This window comes from Rattus rattus, chromosome 1 (genome assembly GCF_011064425.1).
Source record: "Rattus rattus isolate New Zealand chromosome 1, Rrattus_CSIRO_v1, whole genome shotgun sequence".
Classification (NCBI taxonomy): domain Eukaryota; kingdom Metazoa; phylum Chordata; class Mammalia; order Rodentia; family Muridae; genus Rattus; species Rattus rattus.
This window is the reverse complement of record NC_046154.1, coordinates 213,224,251-213,250,875: the sequence shown is the minus strand read 5'-3', so window position 1 is coordinate 213,250,875 and position 26,625 is coordinate 213,224,251. Positions and strand designations below refer to the sequence as shown.

General features: G+C 41.5%; 1 protein-coding gene across 1 annotated transcript in view; it reads left to right on the top strand.

Moving 5' to 3' along the window:
* Nucleotides 1-26,625, top strand: part of Lrp12 (LDL receptor related protein 12) — a 71,500-nt gene that overhangs the window by 16,722 nt on the left and 28,153 nt on the right. Inside the window, exon 2 of the mRNA XM_032914670.1 lies at nucleotides 18,417-18,473. Coding sequence (XP_032770561.1) covers nucleotides 18,417-18,473 — 57 coding nt within the window. The remainder of the gene's footprint in view (nucleotides 1-18,416; nucleotides 18,474-26,625) is intronic.

The following is a 26,625-nucleotide window of genomic DNA, read 5'->3' as shown; positions in this document are numbered from 1 at the left end:
CGGGTTAGATTAGATGTTATGGAGAAGTCTTTAGGATCTTTCTGAATAGCATTATGGGTAAGTATAGCTGTACTTTGAGACACATGGTGGACTGATGGTTGGCATCCGCATTTAACATCCTAGAGAAGGCAACAGAATCAGTGATCAAGGGCCAAACTCAGACCAGCAAGGCCCGCACGTCCCTAGGTGTGGCAGGCTTTCGGGTAGCTTGCTTTTTTTTGAAAATTCCTTAATCCCTTGGACTCCATGTCAGTGTAAGCAAAGTAGTTCTCTTGCTTCACTGAATCCAGATGTCATTTACAGAGAGGCACTCCAGGATGAGCCCACACCATTCCGTTTCCATACCGTGTTCTAGTCAGTAAATAGGAGTAAATTGTCGGTTTAATTGCTGCCTGTGAACCTCCCATTCCTTAGATGGGGCTGTGTCAGTTGTTCCAGGGATGGTTGTGAAACGAAAGTGTTAGGCAAATGATGAAACTTTATATCTTGAGAGGTATTGGGAGAGAGCAAGTACATGATTTTTATAAGATAGACCTAAGCTTGGATATTATGTTTTCTAGTTGTGTTACCGTGAACAAGTTATTACTACCCTTGACATTTCATTTGTTTGTATATACTAGAGACAACGCCTATTTCAGATACTTCCATGATAATTACGTAAATTGAAATTAGTGAAGATATTTGTGGGCCAAGATGATAGCTCAGTTGGTAAAGTGTCTGTCTTGGACCTGAGTTTGATCTCAATAATCCATGGAACAAAAAGTCAGGTGTGGCAGTACACACTTGTAATCCAAACTCCAGGCACGCGCATACACACACACACACACACACGCACGCATATGCACACAGACACAAATGTTACACATGTGTGCTTCCCTGAGTGGAAGATAAAATACCTTATGGGTATGTATACAGACACAAATGTTACACATGTGTGCTTCCCTGAGTGGAAGATAAAATACCTTATGGGTATGTATAGGTTGTGTGTGTGTGCGTGTGTGTGTGTGTGTGTGTGTGTGTGTGTGTGTGTGTGTGTGCATTTACCTGGAATCATTTTTTAAAGTTACACAAAGGTGAAGTCCACATGTGGTATCACTGTAGGATTTTAGTGCGTGTGTGTGTGTGGGCTCATACACATACATGGGAGAGCAGGCGGACACAGTGCACAGCACTCTGGTGGCAATCAGAAGGTGGCTCTCAGGAGTTGTTGCTCTTATGCCACCTTGAGGAATCCTGGGACTGAATGTAGGTTGTCAGGCCTGTCACATGCCCTCTATCCACTGGGCCATCTTGCCGACCCATAAATGATAAATGTCTTCGTCTTAGGGAGTATGTAAGTTGTGAGGTAAGCTTCTTTAGAGGTAACTGGGAAACTAGCTGTTCGCCGAGAGGGAAAGAGAATTAATCATATTATTAAGATTATAGTCTGTAAGCTAAGTTAGAGCCTAGGAATCAGGACATTGAAAATGGTGGCAGCATGCTTTTTCCTTGGTGTCTCCTCTTCCTTGCTCCATCCCAGCAGATCATTAATGCTAACAGACAGCGCTCCTCCTTCAAATGTGAGGCTTCTCAGCAACGTTAAAGGTCCTTTATCAAGTGGCAGTCGGCTCCGGTGCATCTAATCAGGGTGACAGTTAGACTCCACTTTTTTCCTCTGTGGATTTCAAAATGCATTCATCCCGAGGAATACTTGTCTTCTTTCCTCTTTAGGCTTTTTTATTCCTTTCCTTATCTTTGTTTACCTTTTTAACAGCTATAACATAAAACCAATTTTTCATTACATCGAGAGTATTTTATGCCTTATTTCAAAACCTGATAATTTGAACAGTTAAATCAGTATGCATTTAGAAATCTTACCACTGGAAACTGGGTGCTCTGGGTGACAGCAGGGCTAGCAGAAAAGTGCCCAAGGTCCTCAGACTTCGGTTGGATTTAATTACAAAAATTGTGGCAGTTGAGTTGTTCACTCCTAGAGATGGCAAGGGCTGTAGTATATCTGCAGAAGTCAGGACTAATCTGATGACCTTCTCTGTCCTAAACATAGACACATACTTCCTGAGCTGGGTGAGAGGCTGAACAAACTGACTGAAGGTAGTCCAGTAGACTGTTAGAGGCAGAGGAACATGGTGCTGAAAATATCAGAGTTTCAGAAGCTGAATCTAGATTATGTATGCATATGGTAAAAACAACAACAGGTAAGCTAATGGTAAAGGTTAAAAGATGGCGTGAGCTTATTATTATGGGGGTTATTATTCTTACACATGAAGAAGTTGAAACTTTTTTTTTAAAGATTAATATGAGACGGCCCTTAATGAGAACAGGGCCAGGGGTCAGAGAATGACACGATCAGAAGCAGGAAGCCCCTTATGGGCTGATTCGGTTACTCCCACACTTAGCAGGTGTCCCCCTCCTGTCTGATGTGAACAGGTACTATTCTGTGTTTTATTCATGTAGAGCTTATATTCAGTGCAGAAAGATGCGTAAATGTAGATAGAGAGTGCATTAGAAGAAGTAGTATCTACTGCCCGAGGAGAAGGGGAGATGATAAAAGTAGATTGACCTTTGGGTTTCTGCTTGGACAAGTAGGAGATGGTAGTGTCATTCACCAAGAGATGTAAGAGGAAGGTTCGAGGGCATGTGGAGAATTTCATTCTCGTGCATAACAAGCTTGATATGTATTGGTAATATTAAGGCACAGTGGTGCAATAGCAAAGTAAAGAGTCTTTCGGGTAAGGCTAAAAATGACAGTATGGTGCTGGCAGCCGCCCAGGCATGGAGACATTGAAGGAGAAAGAACCCTGAATCAGACACATGGAGCAACCATCATCTGGTTCTTGACAGAAACATACATGGGGGCCATGCTCTGTATAGTAAGTGCTGCTGGGAAGCTAGTTATCCATGTGTTAGCTGGGAAGCTAGTTATCCATGTGTTAGCTGGGGAGCTAGTTATCCATGTGTTAGCTGGGGAGCTAGTTATCCATGTGTTAGCTGGGGAGCTAGTTATCCATGTGTTAGCTGGGGAGCTAGTTATCCATGTGTTAGCTGGGGAGCTAGTTATCCATGTGTTAGCTGGGGAGCTAGTTATCCATGTGTTAGCTGGGGAGCTAGTTATCCATGTGTTAGCTGGGGAGCTAGTTATCCATGTGTTAGCTGGACCCGAGCAAGACACTAATACAAACAGCCAGAGGAAGCTTGAAGAGCTACTCCAGCTGGAGTCATACAAGCAAGAGCTTAGCGAAGACTCAGGGAAAGAATGGGGGAGTCTCGCTAGCTATTCAGGTGACAGGAGCAAGCTCCAAACCGGAAGTACACAAACCCTTTGGAGGGAGTTAATCCAGTCAGCAAATTAGCCACAGATGATTTGAAAATGAAAAAGTACGAGTACCCAACAAATGCAAGAAAAATGTCTAAATTTGAAGGCACCAGGGGAATGCAAATCAAAAGTGCAGTGAGACGCTCTCACTGTCAGAATGGCCCCCATCATGGCCGCCATCAGGCTCCAGTGAGGGGTTTTGGCAGGGATGTAAGGAAAAGGAACACTTAAACACTGGGTGGGGAAATAAGTTCATCCAGTCACCAGGATGGAAGTCATCAGTGTGGAAGTTACTTATACAACTGACACAACACAGTTGCACTCTCCTGGCAAGTACCTCGAAGGATGTAAGGCCCTGGAGCAGTGAATAGTTAGACAGCTTTGAGCTCCCTCCTGGCGGGTGATTGTGCTTCTAGCCACCTGCCAGAGCTTTCTGGATTTGCTAATGAAAACACACACACACACACACACACACACCAGCTTCATTTTGATATGCCTTGACTAGCTCAATGACATACTCCCCTCCCGTATTCTTGAATTAATACTTGCTAAATCTTTACCTCTGCTACCCCAGACCCAATCCGGGGAGTGGCTCCTGGGGCCACTTTCCCAGATTCTTACACGTGGTGTCGGGCCTTTAAGTCTGATCTTTCTGCTTCCCTTTTGGTGGGATGGTCCATCCTATGCCCCAGCCATGGCGTGCTTCCCTGTTCTCCCCTTCATCCCTTATCCAGGAAATCTAAAAATCCCACCTCTTTTATCCTGCCCAGCCACTGGCCACTGGCTCTTTGCCGATCAATCAAAAATCAGTTGGGGACAGGAACCCTTAGCATCTGGACACATAGATTCCCATGTGACTTGGGGAACCAAATTAAGATAAAGCATTAGAACCAAGCCCCAACAGCAATATCCTGTAGATCTGTGTTTGTCACTGTGCTCGCAGCCTAGATGTCCGTAAGCAGATGAATAGATGACTAAAATGCACCATTTTTACTCCTCTGTATAGAACAAAATGATGTTCTTCACAGGGAGACAGAACTAGAAATGATCACGTTAATTGAAAGCCAGTTCCAGACAACATATCTCATATTTTCTCCGATGGGAGGAATTTGAGGGGCTAGAGATGTAGCAGGCAGGAAGAGGGAAAGGAAGAAGATAACAACGGGTAATAGACAGGCGGGTACAACTCAGTATATGTGTGTCATTATGTATGTGTGGGATTGCTCTGTTGCTGTGTTGTGTAATGCTAAATTCTGTGTCAGAAGATCTAGGCCTGTGACAGTCTTGTGCAAACCTTGTTCCTTAATTTGAAACTATTGGTTAAATGAAATTAGCTACAGCCAATTACTGGAGGGATTAGATGTAAGTAGTTTTGAGTTACCTAGTTGAGGGTGGAGAGGAGAGATCAGGAGAAAGGAGAAAGCCACCATGCAGGGAGATGTACCATTGAATATGTGGCCAAGATGAACAGCTAGTATTTGGGGTACACCACTGGGGTGGTAGCCAGGCCAGAAGTTAGATTAGGAGTCACCCCACCCCACCCCAGTAATTGTCAAAGCCAAATAAAATAGCCATAGTATAACCATAATCTGGTCTCATTCATTTGTAAGCTAGTCTGGGTAAGTTAAGTTTACATTGATGTGCTACAGTTAGAATGAAGCCCATTACTTAGGTCAGTAAGTATTAAAACCAGACAAAACGTCATAAATAGTCATTGCGGCCCTCCTGAACTGTTCTGGGGTCAGTCTCTCTGCAGTGGCAGAACCAAGGGTAGCACCCACTTCGTGAGAATGCTGTAGAACTGAGACCAGTGAGCACAAAGCACCAACCGCACTGACCTGTGTGATACAGGCGCTCAGTAAGCGGCAGGAGCCAGGTAAAAACGCACGTCTCAGGAAAGGTTCCTGTTGTGATGCGGTTTAAGAGCCCTTAACAAGGAAAGCCTGAGCCTTTAAACACAGGTGTTATTTCTCTTACTGTGGCAAAACAGGAGCAACTTCAGACAGCATCTGTGTGCTCTAAGCGCTGGGTCAGATGGCAGTGGCTCTGGCTGTGACAGTGGGAGTGAGAGTGCACAGCTGGTCCCAGTGGACCAGTTAAACAGAGACAGCTAGACTGCAGACAAGGGTGTGTCTACCCTTGAAACCTCAGTCTTAGGGACCTGCCCTAGTTGTACCAGCCAGGCCCCATCTGCAGATGATCCTACCCTTCAGTACTGTCAGAAGCTGAGGACCAAGTGTTTAGAACAAGCGCCTCGGGGAGGGTATTTCAGATCAGACCTAACCCTGTCTGGAGGACCCACAGACTATGGCTGTCTCATAATGCAAAATATATCCAGTCCTGCATCCCATGTCCCCATAGCCAGGGTTTCAACACTGTCTAGTAAACTGTCATCTGTGAGCCCCCGTAATATCAAAAGAAAGTGATATAATTAATGTAATTTACTATACTACACTATACTATACTATACCATACTATACAGTGGCACAGAGGATAACCGTCCATTCTTAAGGGAGAAACTGAGACTAAAGCAACCCTGACGCCTAGGAGGGCAAGCATTAACTCCTACAGGTTCACATCCATCACGTCAGGTGCACGGGGCATCATCTGAGCCTCAGGAGGCTTCACTACCTTCTCCAGGTCCTGCTAGCTGTGGCTGACATGGCCTAAGAAGAGCTCTTATTTCTGCAATCGCCAACGTGCTGGGGTCTTCATTGCAACTTAATGTTTACTCTCTAAGCTTCCCACATGGCTTCCTAGGGGATCTCTCAAGAGAATCTGACTCTGTTACATACTTGTCTGGTCTTCCTGGAACCCTGGAGTAAACATAATGCCTCCATAACTCCTACCTTCTACACTTCTGCAAAGCTCGCATCATGTGAGCAAGGCCAAGCTCTGCCGCCAGCCTGAGGAACAGCCAGGAGAGTGGTGTCTCTGAGTGTCTGCGCAGTTTGCCTTGGGTGGGATGATGACTTCCTGTGAGGCCCTTCACCAGCAAGACGCCTTCCTGGCCCTCTTTCCAGATACTCTTCCCTCAGAAGAGATGTGTTTTTACACCTGGAGCTTTTGATGAGGAGAGGTTTGATCACGGAACCTTCCCAGTTGTCTCAGTTGAGACACAGTTGAGTCCCTGGTATGGTTTTAGGTTTTTGCCAACTGCTACTTTCTCCAAACCTGCTTTGTCAACCCTGTAAAAGTTAATTTACACTCCTTTCCTGCCCAAGCAGCACATTTCCTGCTCTGTTTTTTGCTGTGATTCCCACTGTAAACTGGCTGAAAGCAGCAGCAATGGCCACTCAGCAGCTTCTGTGTCACAGCGCCGTGGAGATTAGTCTGCTGTCCTCACACAGGGACAGAGCGTAGCCAGATCAGCCCCCATTCCTCTCAGTCATTTCGTTTCATTTGGTGTCATTAGTGACGGTAAATAGTTTGTTAAAATTCCAATTGTCTTCTCTGTGTATGTACTGGAGAGCCGTGCACACCCACCCCTCACAGAAGTGGAGGGGATGGTACAGATGGCTTCACTCCCACCCATCTTCCAGCTGATGAGCAGGTGAGCAGAGCATGCGTGTCCAACAGCAGGCTCCTGCTGAGGCATAAGTGGGAAGGGAGTGGAGAAGGATCATACAGCTTTCATGTGTTTGAGTAGAGTAGGTAGTCCTTAGAGTTCGAGGACAGATGAGATGTTGTTAGTGACGCAGCACAGGACAGAGGAGGTAATGCCAGCTTTCTTTGTGGAGTGAGGAAAACATTCAGACCTTAGAAAGTGGTTTTGGTTGCATACCTTACTGAATACACTAAAAAATCACTAACTATACACTTTTAAATGATTTTATGATATATGAAATGTGTTCCAGTAGAGTCATTAATGGAAGTAAGGTAAATGTATATTTTATGAGACTTTCTTGGAATTCTGACTCCCATAATACCTTACTGTTTGTAAATCATAGGAGTGACAGGCAGGAGTCATTGAACTTGGATCATCTTAAATTCCTTTTCTGTTTATTACAAGTTCTTAGACCAGTGGTTCAAGCTAATTTTAGAATGGAAATTATTTCCATCTGCATGAACACTCACCGAGATGCTTAGCCGAAGTCATAAAGCCTTTGTGTGTTCTCTCTGGGGTGTGATTCATTCTGTGGAAACTGGGAGCTTGTGGTACTTAGCCTTTTCACTTCAAATAATGTATTGTCATCATAAAGATCTCCTTTGTTTTTGGTAGTCTGTGAGTACGTATGTGTGTGCATGCTCATGCATTCCAGTGAATATTAGTGCAGGTGCCCATGGTAGCCAGAGGCATCTGATCCTCCTGGAGCTAGACTAACAGGCAGTTGTGAGCCATTGTCATGGGTACTGGGACTTGAACTCAAGTCCTCTGCAAGAATGGCACCTGTCACTAACAAAATCTTACTAAGATAGTACAGTGGTATACATAAAGTATCCTTTCCATAAAAATATTATAAATAAGCATTACTATTACTTTAAATGGCATATATACTCTGGCCAGTTCATAAAAATCTGTTGCAGATTACTTAAATGAGAAGGTTGTAGAAATAGAATAATTGTAGACTACTAGTAAGTACATGAAATAAGAAATCTAATCTTAACATTTTGTGGGGAGGATAGGCATTTTAAAAATAAAATTATTGGTGTTTTGCCTGCATGTGTGTGTGAGTGTTGGATCTCCTGGAACTGGAACTACAGACAGCTGTGAGCTGCCATGTGGGTCTTGGATCCTCTGGAAGAGCAGCCTTCACTCCTAACCAGGAGCCATCTCTCCAGCCCCAACAATTTTTTTTTTAAACACTAGGAATCCTTTCTTCAGAATATTGCACTGAATTTTTTACATGGTTTTAGAGATGCTGTAAACAGGTCAAAGTATATCTGGGGAAGTGTGATATATTAGTTTGTTTAAACCACCACATCAAAATATAACCAACTGCATGTACTTAACAAGAGCTTTTGGTTTTTCTACAGTTGTGGATGGTGGAAGTTTGAAGTTTAGACGATGTCAGATGACAGTGTCTGCCGATGCATCTCTTACTCTGTCCTCACATATCCTTCCTGTGCACATGTTAAGAGAAAACTCTCTGATTAGGGCTCAGGTCATAGAACCTCATACAGCAGAAAGCCAGGGTTCAGGGTGGTTCTGAGAAATGATATGGCCACTCTGCACAGATCTCAGTCTTGTCCTGTGTGACACAGGCAGATAGAGTGTTTCCCTATCACATGGTCTTTCTAGCAGACCATGTAAAGCCTCAGTGTAAAAGACTCATGGTAGTGCAACAGTAATTGTGCACTTGCCTCTTCTTTCCCTCTGTTTTGTTTAAAACATAATGGATGGGTCAGTCTGCAGCATGTCGGAGTTGAGCACTTCTTCCTGAGGCTGCCGGTCTTCTCACAGAGGTTAACATAACTCCCTTTGAGGCTTATACATTAAAGTCACAAGGGTCATACTATTACTATCTATGTAAAAATACCTATAATACATATGTGCTGATATATAAACAAACAGATAATTTAAATGAAAGTTTCACATCTAGGATCACAGTGTTCCCTCCAAGAACAGAATATCATCTAGTATTTAAAACAACAACAAAACGAACAAACAAACAAAAAAACCCCGCCAGCCCTTTTGAGTTGTCTGTCAGAGTTGTCTAAGAAACTCCTAATCCTTTGTACTTCTGACACACAGGCATCCCTGAGCTACAAGTGACCTGAAAGTCTCCTCCCTGAGAAGTAGCTTTATGGGCCAGCAGGTGCCATGTGGACTTCCACCAGTCCCACCCAGTTGTAATGCCTGTGAACCACAGTGATGACTAGCATGACACGACTGTACGGAGGGTGCAGTAGTAGGAAAACAGCCAGCTACCCAGGGTTGGGAAGTCACGGATCTTGGAAGAGAACCAGCAATTACTACTTTACTAAACCAACAAAATCCCTAACGAGATTCTAATTATTTGTCTTTGTATCCACCAATAATTTGTTTGTGGATTCCCATGGGACTCTTTTGACCAACAATTCAATTAGATGTAACCAAGTCCTGGTACTGGAAGCTGCATTTGGTGACAAGAGATGGCCAGTTGGGACTCTGTCTCCCCTATTATTTGGTGGTTTCATTTAAATCACCTTCATATATATCTATATTTTAGGAAGCTTCTACTGTATTAGGTTTCCATACTACCCCTCAAATGCCCCTTAATTTTAAGTATCTCCTCATGCCCTCTTCGTTCCCACTCCCCACTTGGTCCCCCCATCCAGTTCCTCCCCATCCATCCATAATGATTCCATTTGCCTTTTCTAGGGAGATCTATTTCTTCCCCATTCCCTTAATCTATACGTAATCTCCATGGTTCTATGGATTGTAGCTTGGCTGTGTTATTGACTTAACAGCTAATATCTTCATGAAAACAAATACAAATACATACAGTATTTGTTTTTCTGAGTTTGGGATACCTCACTCAGAATGAATTTTTTTCAAGTTCCATCCATTTGCCTGCACATTTCTTGATTTCGTTTTTGAACAGCTGAGTAATACTCTATTGTGTAAGTATACCACATTTTCTTATCCGTCCTTCTGTTGAGGGACATCTGGGTTGTTTATATTTCTGGCTATTACGAGTAGAGCAGCAATGAACATGGTGGAGCAAGTGCCTCTGTAGTAGAATGAGGCATCCTATATGCCCAAGAGTGGTGTCTTAGTTAGGATTTCCATTGCTCTGAAGAAACACTGTCACCACAGCAATTCTTATAAAACAAAACATTGAATTCTGGCTGGCTTACAGTCTCAGAGGTTCAGTCTTTATCATTATGGTGGGAACGTGGCAGAATGCAGGCAGATATGTGCTGAAGATCCAAAGGTAGCAGGAGAAAACTAGTTTTGTTTCATACTGGGCATGGCCTGAGCATTTAAGACCTCAAAGCCCCACCTCCACAGTGATACACTTCCTCTAACATTGTCCCACATCCTCCAATAAGGCTGCACCTCCTAATAGTGCCACTCCCCATGGACCAAGCATTCAAACATAGGAGTCTACAGGGGTCAAACCTAGTCAAGCCCCAAGTGTTATCGCTGCATCTTGAGGTAGACCAGTTCCCTCCTTTCTAAGGGATCACCACAGGTTTTATTAGTGGCTGCACAAGTTTGCAATCCCACCAGCAATGTATGGGTGTCCCTTCGCTCCACATCCTCACCACCATAAGCTGCCACTCGTTTATTGCTCTTAGCCATTCTGATTGGTGTAAGATAAAATCTCAAAATTGTTTTGATTTGCATTTCTTGGATGGCTAAGTATGTTAAACATTTAAGTGTTTCTCAACCATTTGAGTTTCCCCTTGAGAATCCTGCATCGATCAATACTCCACTCTTTAATCGTATTATTTGTTTTCTTAATATATAATTTTTGGAGTTCTTTATATATTTTGAATGTTAGCCCTTTATCAGATGTGTAGTTGGTAAAAAATTTTCCCATTTAGTTTGCTACTTTGAATGATGGTGTCTTTTGTCATATAGTCTTTCCGTTTCATGAGGTCCTATTTGTTACTTGATGATCTTAATGCCTATGCTATTGATGTTCTGATTATAAAGTCTTTTTCTGGGCCAAATGAGTTCAAGGCTAGTCTCAACTTTCTCTTCTGTCAGGTTCGGTCTATCTGGTTTTATGCTAAGGTCTTTGATTCATATGGATGTGAGTTTTATACAGGGTGATAAGTACAGACCTATTTGGATTCTTCTACATGCAGACAGCACTATTTGTTGAAGATGTCCATTTTGCAGTGTATATTTCTGGTTTATTCAGGATTATTCTAACTATCCTGGTGTTTTTGTCTGTTTAGGGTGTGTGTGTGTCCATATGAAGTTGAAATTCTTTCAAAACTTGTAAAAAAATTCTGTTGGAATGTTGATGGGGATTACAGAGTCTGTAGGTTATTGGTAGGATGGCCATTCTTATTAATGTCAATCCTACCAATCCACGAGCATGGGAGATCTTCCCATCATCTCAAATGTTCTTCAGTTTCTTTTTTAAAAACTTGAAATTTTTGTCACACAGGTCTTTCACTTGCTTGGTTAGCGTTACCCCAAGACATTGTATAATATTTGTGGCTATTGCAAAGGGTGTTTCCCTGATGTTTTTCCCCCTCAGGCAGCCATTTGTATACAGAAATGCTTTAGTTTCTGTGAGTTAATTTTGTATCCAGCTTCATTGCTCAAAGTGCTAGCAGCTGGGGATTTTCCCAGTGGAATTTTCTGGGTCACTTATCATATCATCCAAATGTAAATAAAGATATTTCAACTTCTTTCCAGTTTGTATCCCCTCGATCTTCTTCAGTTGAACTTTTGTTCTAGCTAAGACTTTCACTATATCTAATAGGAATAGAGAATGGGCAGCCTTGTCTTTTTGTGATTTTAGTGGAATTGCTTTAAGGTTTCCCCATTTAGGTTGATATTGACTATACATAGACTTGCTGGAGATTACCTTTACTTATGTTTAAGAATGTCTGTTGTACTGCTAATCTCTCCAGGACTTTTTTCATGAAGGGTTGTTAGAGTTCTTTAGTGAAATGATCACGTGGTTTTGTCTTTAGGTTTGCTTATATGGTAGATTGCATTTATCAATTTATGTATGTTGAGTCATCCATGCATCTCTGAGAAGAAGCTACTTGATCATGGTGATGATCTTTTTAAAGTGTTCTTGAATTCAGTTTGAAGTTTTTTATTGAGAATTCTACTATTCCGTGTCTGCCACATGGCTGGTTAGTTAACCTCTCCTAATTTCACTCCAAGTCTGGGGTGAATCTTCCTGCACCTGACTATCTCTCAGAGTTCCAGTCTCTCTATTGGAACATCAACTTTGTATTGATAGATGATACTTTACATAATTTGCAAGACAGTATCCCCACCTTATGTAGTTTCTGTTGATAGCTAGCTTTAATGCATGATGGTCAGACAGGATCAATTTTGTTATATCTGTTTAGACTTGCTTTGTGTCCGAGTACATGGTCAATTTTGGAGAACGTTCCATGAAGTGCTAAGAAGATGGTATATTCTTTGTGTTTGGGTTAAATGTTCTATAAATATCTGTTGGTCTGTTTGGTTTATCATGAAAGTTAACTCCAGCCTTTCCCTGTGAGATCTTGAGGCTTCCCACTGTCCCTGTGAGAGGTTCAGGATGTGATCTAAGCTGTAGTTTGTGTTTCTTTTACAGACTTGCATGTCTTGTGTGTAGTGCCAAATGTTAAGAATTTCAGTGTCCTCTTGGTGGGTTTTTTCATTTGCTGAGTATATAACATTCTTCCTTATTTCTTCTGATTAACTTTAGTTTGAAGTCTGTTTTGTCAGATATTAAAAGGCCTACACCAGCGTCCTCCTAAGGTCCATTTGCTTGGAATATCCTTTTCCATCCTTTTACCCTGAGGTGATGTCTATTCTGGTTTTAATATTTTAGAATTCACCTCTAAGACAAAGTGCTTTGATTCTTAATAACTATTACTACTCTTAGTTTACTATTGGTTTTTAATAAAACCCCCTCAGTTTTATTAAAGGATCCAATTAGATTCAAATTTACATTCATTAAAGCTTTTTCCAGTCTGTAAGTTCAGTCACATCCTTTTGAAAGTTTTGTTTTGTTTTGGAAACCACCAAATATTTTTTAAAGACACTTTTTACAATTTTCATTCTGGAGTTTGCCAAGTATATCTCAGTAATGTAATTAAAGATGTTCCCCATCCTCTGCCTTCTCTATAAATTGGTAATCGGATTGAGAACCAAGGCTACATAGCCACTAGCCATAGGGGCTATTTTAAATTTAAAGTTGAATTAATTACAATTAAACCAAATTAACTTACTTGTTAGAGTACAGTGCCTGTATTTCAAATGGCCGAGAGCCGCATGTGCCAAATGCTAGACTGCCAGAGTGTGCTCATCTTTGTGTAAAGTCTGTTGCAGTTCTGCTAAGCAAAGGCTTGGTCAAATTCATTTTCCTTGTTGGGCTTCAACTATTGGGAGGCTGGCAGTTTGTCTCTGTCTCTGATTTTCATGACTAATGCCCAAGTCTGTTATGTCATTAAAGGCTGCAGAATACTGACCCCAGTTTTAAAGTCACCTCTCACTAGCATGATCCCCCAAAACTTCACGGCTGTATTAATTTAATTAGGCTGTGTCATTTTGCAAAACTTTGGTAAATGCGTAAAAGAATAGAGGAAGTTAAAATTGAAAATAAGTCTCAATTATGTGAATCCTAAGGAAAAATGCTTCAGTTTGTACCTGACTGACGTCTGTCAGCCATCTGGCCACCCCTTTCTCTACTTAATCATGCCCTAGTGTGCTTTAGAAACATTAGCACCTCACCCCTCAGCCTGGGACCATCCTCCCACGCCATTCGTTTGGCTGTGAGGAGCTGGTCATGTGACTTGAGCAGCTGTAAACAGAAGGGTGGGATTGGCTGTGGTGTGAGGTCTGGAACTTGTGCAGCTGCTTCGTTAGGCTGATTACAGCAGCTGCCGGTGGCCAGCGGGATTGGAGAGGTTTAGGCTCGCAGGCCGCACGCTCATTTGTAGAGTTCGGAAGACAACTTACCCACATCGGTTCTCTCTTTTCCCGATGTGGGTGCCTGGGATAGAACTCTGGTCTTTGGGTGGTGACAAAGAGCCTTAGTTGCTTACCTAACACCAAGCCGTTGGGGACAGTCACTGGAAGTTTCAGGAGGAGGTGAGTGGCAGCTCGAGTAAGGTCCTCCTCGGCCCTGCCACTGCTGTGGGTGCTCTAGTTGCTGGCTGACGGTACCTGGGCCTTTCTCTGGAATGCTCCCCTGAGAGCACTTCCACACTTGAGAGAAGACTTCAAGTAGGTGACCCAGAAGGGTTTGTAACTGCACCTTGTATCAGCTCTTGATGTCCCTTGGGAACACTCACCCTTCACATACGCAGATTAGTCTAAGATGGGGACCCTGGCGCACATTTTGGGGGTGATTTTTTTGCAGGGTTTCACTCTAACCCTGTTTCTGTTCCCCTGGCCTAACAAGGTGTCCTTGCTGAGATGGGTGTTGATGGTCCAGGAGGTCTCCTGGCAGAAAGCCCGTGCAGTATTAGTGCTCACTTCATTTGTCCCTTTTGTCTCGGCAATCCCCGATTTACATCACAAACTGATATCTAGTCCCTGAGTTTAGTGAACCCATACTCCAGCTTTTTAAATTGTTCAACATCAACTTACTGGCATGTTGCAGTTCTTGTCATGACCTGTAGGAGGAGCCCTCTGTGGGAGCTTCTTAGTTTTGTTTATTCTGTGTACATGCTCCCTTCACATTCCCACCTTTCACAGTTCTCTGTTTGCTGTCCTGCATTTTTCAAATAAATCCGTAATTACATCATCTAATGCTTGGTTGACATTTCTTATGCAATTTGCAATGTCTTCCAATTGAAGACATTTGGTAGAAAGTCTCTCCTTCTATCCTGAGTAGGACACTTGCATTATTTGCTTTTGTATCATATATTTTGGGTAATTTTCTCAAGAGAGTGCCAGCCCTTTGGGAGCCAGGACTTTGCCTACTTCTTACATACATGTCAGACACTCTTTAGTTGAGCAGATAGAGACTGAATATCCCTATTTATGTCATGTTCTGTGCCAGTCCCCAAGGCTGCAAGATAGCTGAACCCAGCTGTAACCCATTGCTGCCCCCCCCACTTCTTCCTCCAGCTCACTCCTCCCAAGAGTAGGACCTCGTTGAGTGTGTGTGTGTGTGTGTGTTGGAGTGTGTGTGTGTGTGTGTGTGTGTGTGTGTGTGTAAGTCTGATAACTAACTGCTGTATATACAGTGGAAGATAAATTGTAAAATGCCAGGCAGGCTCATGCCTAAGGCTAGTCCTTAAGGCTGGGTTTTTCCATTCAGATTGGGTTTAACCCTTGAGAGCTAAGCATTGTTCCTTTTATAACCAGGAAATGCATCCATGTCTGAATCTTTTATTTTTATAAGTAAGAAATAGACAGTTCCTTATGCCATGGGAATTGATATAGAACCTGGATTTGTTTCTAAAATTGGCAATATAAGGTCTTAGTGACTAATGGTTGGTGTTTAACTTTCTACTCAGGCACTTTCTTACTCTGAAGAAAACATACAAAGCTAAGCCACAGCAGCTGTGGTGCCCGTGGATGTAAATTGGTTTAAAGGTGTTAAGGATTTGCTGAATGAATGCTGTAGGGTGCTTAGAGTTAGCTGGCACGAATCTGCCAGACCTTCAGTGTGACCAGCTATTAGCAAGGCTTTAACTACTGAATCAAAAGAGAACAGAGAGAACAAAACCACCAGATGGAGAGACCATAAATATAAGCATTGTTTATACCACTACTGTATACAAGTGAGCCAGGCCAGGCTTTCCAGAAGTCTAACTAAGGTCAGTGCTAGGGTTGGATCCCCAGGCGTTCATAACGGAATTCATGCACTGTCGGTGCAGCCGAGACTCACACACCTTCTCTCCAGGTTGGTGTCAGAACTACAGAAGAGTAAGAAGTGGAGCCTTAACCACTCTAGTGTTTAGTTAGTGACGTGGGGACCATTAATCCTCTGCATTTAGTCAGTGAGTGGGACCGGTTACCCTTCTTAATACTTATTCAGGAAATTGAGGATCATTAACCCCTCGTAGATTAAATTAGTAATACTGGCAATAAAATATGTGAAAAGAAATAATTTCCTGATTTAGGTGCAGTGAAACCTTATTAAAAGCCTTTTGGGTGTTACCCACCCGTTGCCTGGCTTTTTATCTAGACAGCTGCTAACATGTAGTTGCAGAAGTAAAGTTTATTAGACGCCCCCCCCATGCTACCACTAAGTAATGTATTAGTTAAAGTATTTTTGATGGGAGTACACCTAAATTAAGTTATCCAGTTAAGTTATGTGTAGTCAGAAACATCCAAGCTAATAAGAACAAAATGTTTGATTTTAACAAAGATTATCATTTTTTGACTTCAGAAAAGGACTGTGTTCAACTAACAGTGACTATATGGAAAACCAGCAGTATTATCAGTTTCCAAGAGCACTGCTTCTTTCCTGAAATTGTAATATTTTCCACCACTGAGCAGAGACACATTTCTATTCCCCTAGATTGATAAGGAATGAGCACTCATTTGTTCACTCATTTTTCTAATTTTTATGTAATATGAATAACATTTTTCAAGAACTCTGTGCCTATATGTAACTAATTCAGTCCTTGTTTAAGTGTACGAAAACATCTGTTGACCCCGTTCCTGGAATTTACAGTTTTATATACCCCTAGACTTACCAGGGTTTATATATATGTGCACATGTATGTATATAACATGGTTATATAAATATGAATGTTGTAAGCTATATTACATGATTTTAAAGTTAAAATTAGATCATATTCTAATGTTCTGAAACTTTTTTCAAAATTTTCCTATATCTGGCTATTTATTTCAGTTTATTAAACACTTTATTATAAGGTTCTATCAGTTTATACATTTGTGTATTGATAGATTCAGACAATTTTTTTTTCCTTTTTAAGGGATTCCATTAAGCCCTGTGCTTCCTTGTTTTAGAGATGAGTTGAGGCTCAAACAGGTTAGGCAACTCGCCCTAACTTGCACAGGAGGCGGCAGTGCTGGAGTTGGGGACTTGGCCATCTAGTCCAGAGCCCACCGCACCCACCTTTCTTCCTCAGCCCGTTCTTAGTTACTGTCCTGGGGAAAGATTTAACATGACATACATTTATCATTAAAATCCACAGTTTTATATTTGCCTGGAAGGATGTCCGAAGCATGGCTGTAATATGTAGATGTGTGTCGTAGAAGGCACAAGTCAGGCCCTGCTTTGCTGCTTCAGCTCTCACATGCACTCGGGTTCTCTGGGCGTGGAGTGCAAAGGTTTGGGCAGTGGACACTGCCTTTTGACAACCACTAGTTGCTTTATTGAATGTTTCCTATTTTGTTTCTTCTACTTTAAAATAAGTAAGTCGTATGTGGTAAGGAAGTGGATGGACACTTGCCCTATGATTTACTTTGCTGGGCAAAAGAAATGGAGCATTACCACACAGTATAAAATAGGCAAGCGATTTACTGTGTATTTAATGTCTCTCAACTGCGTGCGTGCACTCCTGCTGTCTTGTTCCTAACTGAGGGCGATATAGCAGTTCTCACTTGATCAGTAGAGCTGTGGATGACTAAGTGTGCTTTTCTTAGTATTGTCTTACTCTTAAGTAGTAATTCTGTACTTTATTCAGTTGGGAAAAAAATAGACGGCTGTTCAGTGCTCTGTGCCACGATATGGTTTCATCTTAGGAGCCATGACACCTCTCATTTAGTTATCTGTCAATGGATGAGCATCTATTGCTCTAGGATCTGGAAGAAGTGTTGTGTAGCTTGAAACAGAACAGTTTAGTTACAGCGTTGCAATTTTCTCCTTGTCCAACCAGAAAGAACTCTGCTCCCCCTCCATTGTGCAGATAATCCTTTCTCTGCCCTTCTGACTGTGGAGGCGCAGATCTAGACAGTAAGTGACGAGACAGAACTTTAGAAGTAGCGAGCAGTCTGTACAAGAACGAACTGGGGATGTTCCTTAGTGATAGAGCGTTTGCTCTGCACGTTCAAGATCCTGGATTCATCTCCAGCACTAGCACCTGAGAGTTGGGGAGGGTGATATTTGATGGAAAATAATTTATATTAAGATGTGTTTTACACAATAAGTACCTAAAGGGGTTCCTCTTGCATTAATTTGAGGGAGCAGAAAAAGTTGGAAGATGCATGGCAATGAAAGACCTCTGTTAACGTGGAACTTTAGTCAGTGCAGCTCCACAGTAACCAGCGGCTGATGGGACCGGCTCTGGCCGGGATGCCTTTAAGTGGTCTCTGTCCACAGTGGTGCTCAGTTCCTCTGATCAATAGCTGCTGATCAGCTCTCTGTATTTGTAAGGTCTCTAGATTGCACTCTATTGTAGTTTCCAAAATGTTTTGTCTTACTCCTCTTTTTTAACATTATTATAAAAGTTTAGTTTCCAATAATTGAAAGTCATTATGTATAGTCTTCTTTTAAGAAGAATGTGAAAACTTTATGAGTTGTACCTTGGAAATTAGTTTACCCATTATGTTTAATTTTAGGAAATGGTGCTCTTGCAGAACTTTCCGAAAATGTGCATATTTCAGGAGTGTCAACTGGTAAGTCATCTTTTGTAATGTTTAAATTTCATGCATGACTTATATGGTAAATATTGAAAACCTTATGGGGTGATATTTGGCTATAAAAATTATTGCTGCTTTCGCAGCATGTAATAAGGAAGGAAGGCACTGGAACATGGGGAAATTCTTCTAAGATGAAGTGATATTGCATGCCTGAGGGTTGGTTATACTTCCCAGACAGACTGCGTGATTATTTTCATGTGGAAGGTAAGCTGAAAGCTCAAGTAGAATTAGTATTTTCTCTATGCAAACTTGTGCAAAAATGAAATTAATTCTGATGTTGTCTCTAGAATTTACAGACTTAGAAATGAAGTATCTTGTTAGATGTTTTAGATTAGAGTGATATTCCACAAAAAAGCTGTTTACTTGAGTGCAGTTTGTTTCCAGTAGCAATCCATTAGCGTACTTGTATCTGTGTCAGCTCAGAAGTCAGCTAGAGAACCAGGGTTTTCATCCACCTGAGCTGCAGCTTAGCTACCAAAGGCCGTGACCACACAGCTAGGAATGACTTCAGTTTGTTACTGTATTTGCTCTGCTGACTGTAGTTATGAGCATAGAAAAAGCAATTTATTTTTCATGTATTGAAATAGTTTCTGACTACTGATAATTGCTGACAGTTTGCCTGTATTATTGATAAAATTTAGGTAGGTAAAAGTTACACAGCAATATTTACCAGCCTACTGATTTTTATTATAAATTTTACAATTCTCTTTTTTTTAATATAGAATTTATTCAGGGCATGGGGAGGGTAGTTAGAAGAGTAGTAGAGGCAGAGAAAGGCAGGGGGAAGGAGGGAGAGGAGGGGGAGGAAGTAGAGTAGAGGCCTGCCAGGAGCACATGGGGGGGAGGGAATGGGAGGACAGAGCAGGGGCAGGAAGGGAAGAGCAAGAGCACAAGAGAGATTGTACAGTTCTTTTATTTGTTTTTTTTTTTCTCCCAAAAGCAAACTTAGAAGTTTGCTGTTTGTTTTATGTCTCTGACTCTATATTCAGGAAGTTAATGGACTTATCACCAACTCTGGGTTTGTCTGTGTGCTCACTAACCTCACGAATGTGCCTGGTCTTCCAGAAATCAAAATAGCCTTGTCTGATCATTTATTTTACTTTTTCATAGGCTTTTAATTGTGTATTGACTATACCTCAACTAAAGCCAAAGATTTTCATTTTATCGTATTTATTATTTATTTCGCCTTATTTATTATTATTATTATATGGCAGGCCCGTGTGAGGAGGTGAAAGGACAGACTGTGGGGTCAGTTCTCTTCCATAGCAGGCACTAGCATGGAACCCAGGGCTTCACTTGAGTAGCAAGTGCTTTTACCCACTGGGCCATCTGACGAGCTCAGCAGAAGCTAAGTTCTAAAAATGATCTTGTGTGTGTGTCCCATTTTTAACAGCTGATGAGACTGTGATTACCTTCTCAATTCACAAAAGGAAATAGTATTGTTTATAAATAATTTCCATAACCAAAACCTTTTTGTCTCAGAAGTTTTTAAAAACTGTTATCTCAGGATTCTTTTCAAATATTGGTTCTTTCAGCCTGCTGTAGCAGTTGAAGTTATAGCAATTCCCTCAAAGTTCTACATGCTAAGCCTGGAGTTCAAAGTTAGGTGCTGGCAAGTTTGATTCCTGGTACACCAGTGGCTCATTGACTGTTCTTCTGAAAATGCTAAGAGGAAAAGACAGTCTCTTTTCCTTTTATAAGGACACTCAATCTAGTACTGTAGTGACCTCTCTGCTGCTCTGTTCTAATGGAAGTCATGAACACACATATGAAACTCCTTTAATGTCAGTAACTGCAAGCTTTGGTTGTCATGACCCTCAACTCTCTGTATTATTAGTCCTTGTTAGTGTTGTGTGAATTCTGGGGAGATGAACACCCATAGTCTACTCACCCCAGACAGGTCGCCCATGACAGACCAAAGCACGGATACCACTAAAGCCCACCTTGGGGAGCCATTGAGTTTGATTAGGGTTACTTACAGAGCTATGGCTGAAGGGTTACTTAAAGGAGCAGAAATGACTCAAAGGCAGCTGCATCACCCCAGTGTGTGTGACAGCTCACAAAGCTAGGAACCTGGAACATACTGCAGAGCCTACAGGCAGCTCCACAGGTTGGAGAGTATCCTTTCCAAATGGTTCAGTTGTTCTAAACCTCTTCTAGGCAGATGGGCTGGTTTGTGTCTCTTTGGGGCAACTGTCAGTTCTCAGAGTCTTTGTGGATTCCTTCATCTGGGAGTTGTTTGTTTGTTTTTCTTTCTACTTGTCTTAAAAGTTGCCTGACATGACCCTCAGCCATCTTTATTATTTACTCTTGAAAGAGAGGGGCCTAGTAAATCTGGTCAGTTTCAGGAACTTCCTGAAGGTATTTTGAGTTGTCTGCCTTCTGTCTTAAGAACTCACCTACCTCCAGGGTGAAATGTTACAATTAGGGGAAAACTGATAGACAATAGTCAAAGATAGTAACTCTCAGTGGCTTCCTAGAACTCCTCCTGTGACTGAATCTGACCACTCCCCTGTAGTCTTTCTCTCTGCATTCTGCTTCTGGTAGAACCCTAACCTTAGGCTAGGGCTTCTGCTTGTGCCAGAGGCTGGTAGTCATGGGAGTTGTTTCTCTGTAAAACCAGCTCATCCTGCCCTCTCTTGATAAACATCACAGGTAGATAATAAAACCTGGAATAAAACCATAGATAGATAATAAAAGCTGTGCTGGGGTGAAGGCCACAATACCAAGGAGTCCAGTACACAGGACAGGATCCCTGGGATAGTGAGAGTAAACTGCTTACATTACATGACTGTTATGGGTCAGGAAAATCCTCAGGGAAGATCTGCTGTGAGGAGGTCAGAGGCTGTGTATAAGGTTCTCGGAAGTAGCTGTAGGTGGGATCGTCTTGGGATCTGTCATTGGAGCTGTCAAAGTCAAGTCTCTTTATGCAAAGCAGTGGCCATGCCAACTGCAGGGATTCTCAAGGCCGTAATCAGTCTCTTCAGGCATTGGTGCTTGGTCTGAAGTCACCACCTGTCATCATCTGTTGGGTCTGATTTTCTTTGAACTGTGGGCAGGTCATCAAAAGAGCGTAAAGAACCACGGAGGACGCAGCTGCCATGGATCCATCGAAAATGGCAGAACAGGTGATAAAACGTTGCCATCCTGATAAACCTTCAGGAGCAAAGCAACACCACCCATCAACACACTGACTCAGGAACCATGGAGGCAGTGACACTGGTTCTCAGGAGGCCTTCGTCAAGTCTAGCCTGAGACAGTCACCTTATTTGAACTGTTTCAAAGCCTAAGACCTAGCCTACCCTTAGTGAGAGTTGGTTCCTTCTGGCCTGACTCATTATTGGCTTGGAAGCCATCCCTATGTAATCTCAGTTACCCCTTTTAAGACTGTCCCGGGGACACTGGCATGGTTGTTGGGTAAATGCACTTCCCACCAAGTTCAGTCCCAGGATCCCATATGGCGGAAGGAGGGAGCCAGCCCTGCATGTGACCTTCCCCTGAACTGCACGTGCACTCTTAGCTCAGGTGCTCCTTCCCACCCACAAAATGAGTCAAGGTGGGGAAAAAAGGTTTAAAATGATTTGGCCCTCAAATATTGGGAGCAGGTTTTCAACATAGGAGTTTTAAGGGGAGAATGAATTCAACAACAAGAAAATTGAAAACTTGGAGTCTTCTTTTGTTAGCAGTTCTGGGGATTAAACCCAGGCCCTTGAGCATGTCAGGTGTGTGTTCTTCTCCTACTGAATGAACTACAGCTCCAGATCTATTACTGCTGCTGTTGTTGTTCTTGCTGTTGTTGCTGCTGTTGTTGTTGTTGCTGTTGTTGTTGCTGCTGTTGTTGCTGCTGTTGTTGTTCTTGCTGTTGTTGCTGTTGTTGTTGCTGTTGTTGTTGCTGTTGTTGTTCTTGCTGTTGTTGTTGTTGTTGTTCCTGCTGCTGTTGTTGTTGGAGATGGTCACTTAGGACAGGGTTTCTCTTGCCTGCACTTTCTTCAGTGAGCTGCGGCTGGGTGACTCATAGCTTCCTCTAGCCCCCACCTCTCACATGCTGAGGTGAGATTACATACATGATCATTGATGTGTGTTGCCCACCCATTTGTTCTTGTTGTGGTTTTTGAGACAAGATCTTACTACTGTGTAGCCCAAGCTATCCTAAAACAAATCCTTCTGCCTTGGTAAGGCTGTTCCTGGAATTATTGGTGCACAGCACCATGTCCAATAAAAGTTTATATAATGTGTTTGATCACTATCAGTATTTACTGTTCTAGAAATTAAAGATGAGAAATTGCCTTAACACTTGGAAATTCAATTTAACATAACAAGAATGAGTTTATTACAAGCTTGTGTCTATAGCATAATTTTATTAAAATGTATTTTTAAAACAAACATGTCAGCAGTATCATTTTATTATAAAGCTTTTATCGATGCATTTAAAGTAGCTGGTTTCTCAGCATATGCTTCTGCATTCAGTCCTTTGCTACACAATGTTTTATTTGACACATGAAGATAATGTTAATTGATATATAACTAAAAAAAGTACAGGAGTGCTTTAATAATCTTTTTCAAACAATTGTCAATATTTTTTGTTACAAAAGTGCAACAAATGGTAGCTTCTAGAAGATTAGCTGCAGTTGGAATCTGAATTCATGTGTGAGCCTTTTGTGCTCTGTGACATTGCAGGATGGTTGGCTTTGGCCTTTGAGTGTATTTTCACTACCAGGTATGATTTTATAGTATGTCAGTTACTTAATACTGGTTGCTGACTTGGGCAGATTAATATGCAGTGTGAAAAGCTACAGAAATTTGGACATACCCAGTCATCAGATTATAAATTTGATGTCAACTGGTCAGGACTGGATTATATGTCTTACTTTTCTCTGTTAGCCTGAGATAGGCTGCTAGGCCGTTTTGTAGTATTGCCTTTGCTCTTAAATAAATTCCTTTTTGAGAAGCATCAGCAGAAAGTGACACTGTAAAAGGAGTAAGATGTGTTCTCTCTATTAGTCTTTTCCTACTTAGGAATCTCAAACACCGCAGATGCACTTATTGTTTGCAGTGTCTGCCATACCAAAGCACCACAGACTAAACCACATAATGCACTTTCTTGTGGGCCTGGAGGTCAGAAGGCCAAAACCAAGATGTGGCAGAAATCGTTTCTTCATTCAGTGTTCTCTCTGTGGCTCTTAGATGCCATCTTACGGTGCCCTGCCCTAGATCTGCTCTAATGGCTCTGAAGTTACACCATAATACCCCACCCGTGTGATACTGTTCTAACTTATTGCCTCATCAGAGAATCTCCTGGATACCACAGTGACACTCTGAAGTACTGATGTTAGGACTTTAATAAGTGAATTTTGAGAACAATACAATTCATCCCCTAACAATGTGTATTTTAATTAAGTGGACTTATAAATCAATAAAATACTCCATTTCAGAAGATAGTAAAACATTATTAATGTGAAATATTTTTCTAAAGGTTAGTCTTATAAAAATCATCCTTCTGTGAAGAACAGCATATAAACCTGTTCCTATTACATACTAAACAGAATGAATGGATGTTTCCTCAGAGGCTTTGGCAAGTGAGGAACTATTCATACATTGTTATCCCTGTGTGAAGTGTTTCAGAATGGAATGTTGGGACTTTAATATTTATGTAGTCTTTATTAATTAGACATCTCTAATTTAAAAATCTGAAATCCATAATTCTATTGTCATAATAAAAATCTTTCAGATTTTAGAGCATGTTGGATTTTAGATTTGGAAGTTAGCAAAGTACATACTGTATAAGATTTCTGAAATCCTTGCATCTGGGAGAATTAGGTCCCTTTCGTGCTGATGACAGAGATGCCTGATCCCTGAGATGTCTCACCTGTGCAGACTGTAACGCAAGCATCACTTCCCCAGAAGAAAGCTCAGCAGTTGGTGCTGCTGCCCACTGTGCGCTAAGCCTTCACCTTAGGCCTTTCTGCCCCTTTGGTACCGCAGTCTCCTGCCCCAGCTGTCTGCACTGCGGAAAGTCTACTCAAAATGTTTCATTAGGTCCTAATGTATCCTGTCACTTTGCAGATATATTTCTACAACAGGAAAAACTACGTCCGTCAAATGAATATTCAGCCTATCTGTAATGAGTTTGTTTTATTTAAAGCAGATTTGGACCTTGTGCCCGGAATAGTGGGAGTGTCTTACTGCTTTATAAAATACCCCAATAAAAGGAAGTTACGAGATAAAGTGTTTTCGGGCTCACGGTTAAAGCTGCAGTCCATCATGGTAGGGAAGTCTAGGCAGCAGGAGCTTGAGACCGTCTGGCAAAGGAGGAATGTGGACTCAGCCTACATTTTTTTCTCCATCATGTGCAGTCTGAGGTCCTCTGCCCAAGGAATGGACCCTCCCACAATTAAGATGACTCTTGTCACATCAATTAACGTGGTCTAGATCATCCCCACAGCAGCTCCAGAGGCCATCTCCAGGTGATTGTAGGTTACAGTTTACACAAAGCCTCACAGTAGGTAATGGTCTCAAGGAACCTCAATGGAGGACAGGAGGAGTCAAACTGTGCATGTGCGGTGTCTTACCACAGTAGATCCAGGCCAGACAAGTTTGCAAAAGACCTAGAAGTGATTGATGTTTAGTGAACAGTAAGTGACTTGAGTTTCATGATTTTACAGAGTGAGAGTGAGAATGGTTGGACTTGCTCAGTTCTATGGTTCTGTTCACTCACGCCCTAATGGAGGGAACTGTTACTTTATGACTGATGTGGTACCCTGGCTTACAACACTTTGTTTCTAAGAGTCTTTATTTCTGTTCCTTTCTTCCTCAAAAACTCCCAAGAGCTATCACTGTACTTGTCCTTTTGCTCATTTCATGACCATAGATTGGCGTATGGAATACTGAATTATGAAGTCGTGGTTGTGAATATGAAAAAGTATTAAATATATATTTTATTCTTTTTAATTAAGAACTTTTCATGAGCTAGATTTTAAAATTTCTCCTTATATATAAGCAGGTAAAAAGACAAATGTTTTGTGAATCTAATAATGTGTTATAATCATAAAATTATATCAAACACTACCAAGTAATTTAGTTGTTATATAGGAACAGAAAGGCAATCTCAGTGTAGTTTTAAATATTAAATCTAAATTTTCATTTAAATTAAATTGTTCATTTAAATATTTTTACTTAAAAAAATAGCCAAAATGTAAATTCTTTCCTCCACTGGAATGGAATATGTTTTAGGTCAGGTTGTTAATAACAAGCCATTTGTACTTGTTTAAAGAAAGTATTTGATTTTTAAAGATGTGTTTAATTTAAACTAAGTTTTGCTCTAACTTATGAGTTTGACTTACATCAAACAACCAACATTTGATTTTTTTTTCTTACTTTTGATTGCTTCTAAGTCAGGTTAGTTTTCAAAATTTTTATGTATTCATGAATTACAGTTTCATTAAACTTTTACAAAAAATGAAAGAGCAAAAAGATAAAGAAAATCACCTATTATATTTAGCCTCCTAGTATATTGCAGGGACTAAACACATTAGTGATGAACTCTGAGTCACCAGTAGGGCATCAAATGTGTTACATTAAGAAAAGAAATACAGCACTTAACCCCCAGGGCCATTTAACCAAGAAACAAGTCCAGGTCTGGATTTTCTGCTTCATCCTCTCTGCTCTGTCTGCTGTCTGAGTCTCAGTCTGTGCCTACTTGAAGGGTGTCTTGGGAATCTGCCCCTGTGTCTGTTCATGTGCCTGCCCTTGTGTGTCTGTCCCTAACAAAGGGCTTCCTACAGGGAAGGAGTGAGGATTCTTTTACAGAAGTCTTTTACTTCAGCTCACCCAGATAGCAAAATCATTGTTTATCAACTACCATCCAAATGTTGCATCCAACGTTTATGGTAGGGACTCACTCAGAAGATCACTTTCAACCTGTGGATTTGCTGCTTTCAGAAAGCAAATGATACTACACATGTACTACTCTGGACCAGGCATGGAAGACATGTAAGTTAGGAGTGCATCTATTCATTAGGTCTAAAGACTGGGAGTCCAAGGCAAGCCAGGTTGATTGTTACAGTGTCCTCTTAAAGCAAGTTAACCAAACGGACTGAATACGCAGTAGGCCAGCACTCCTGTCTCTTCA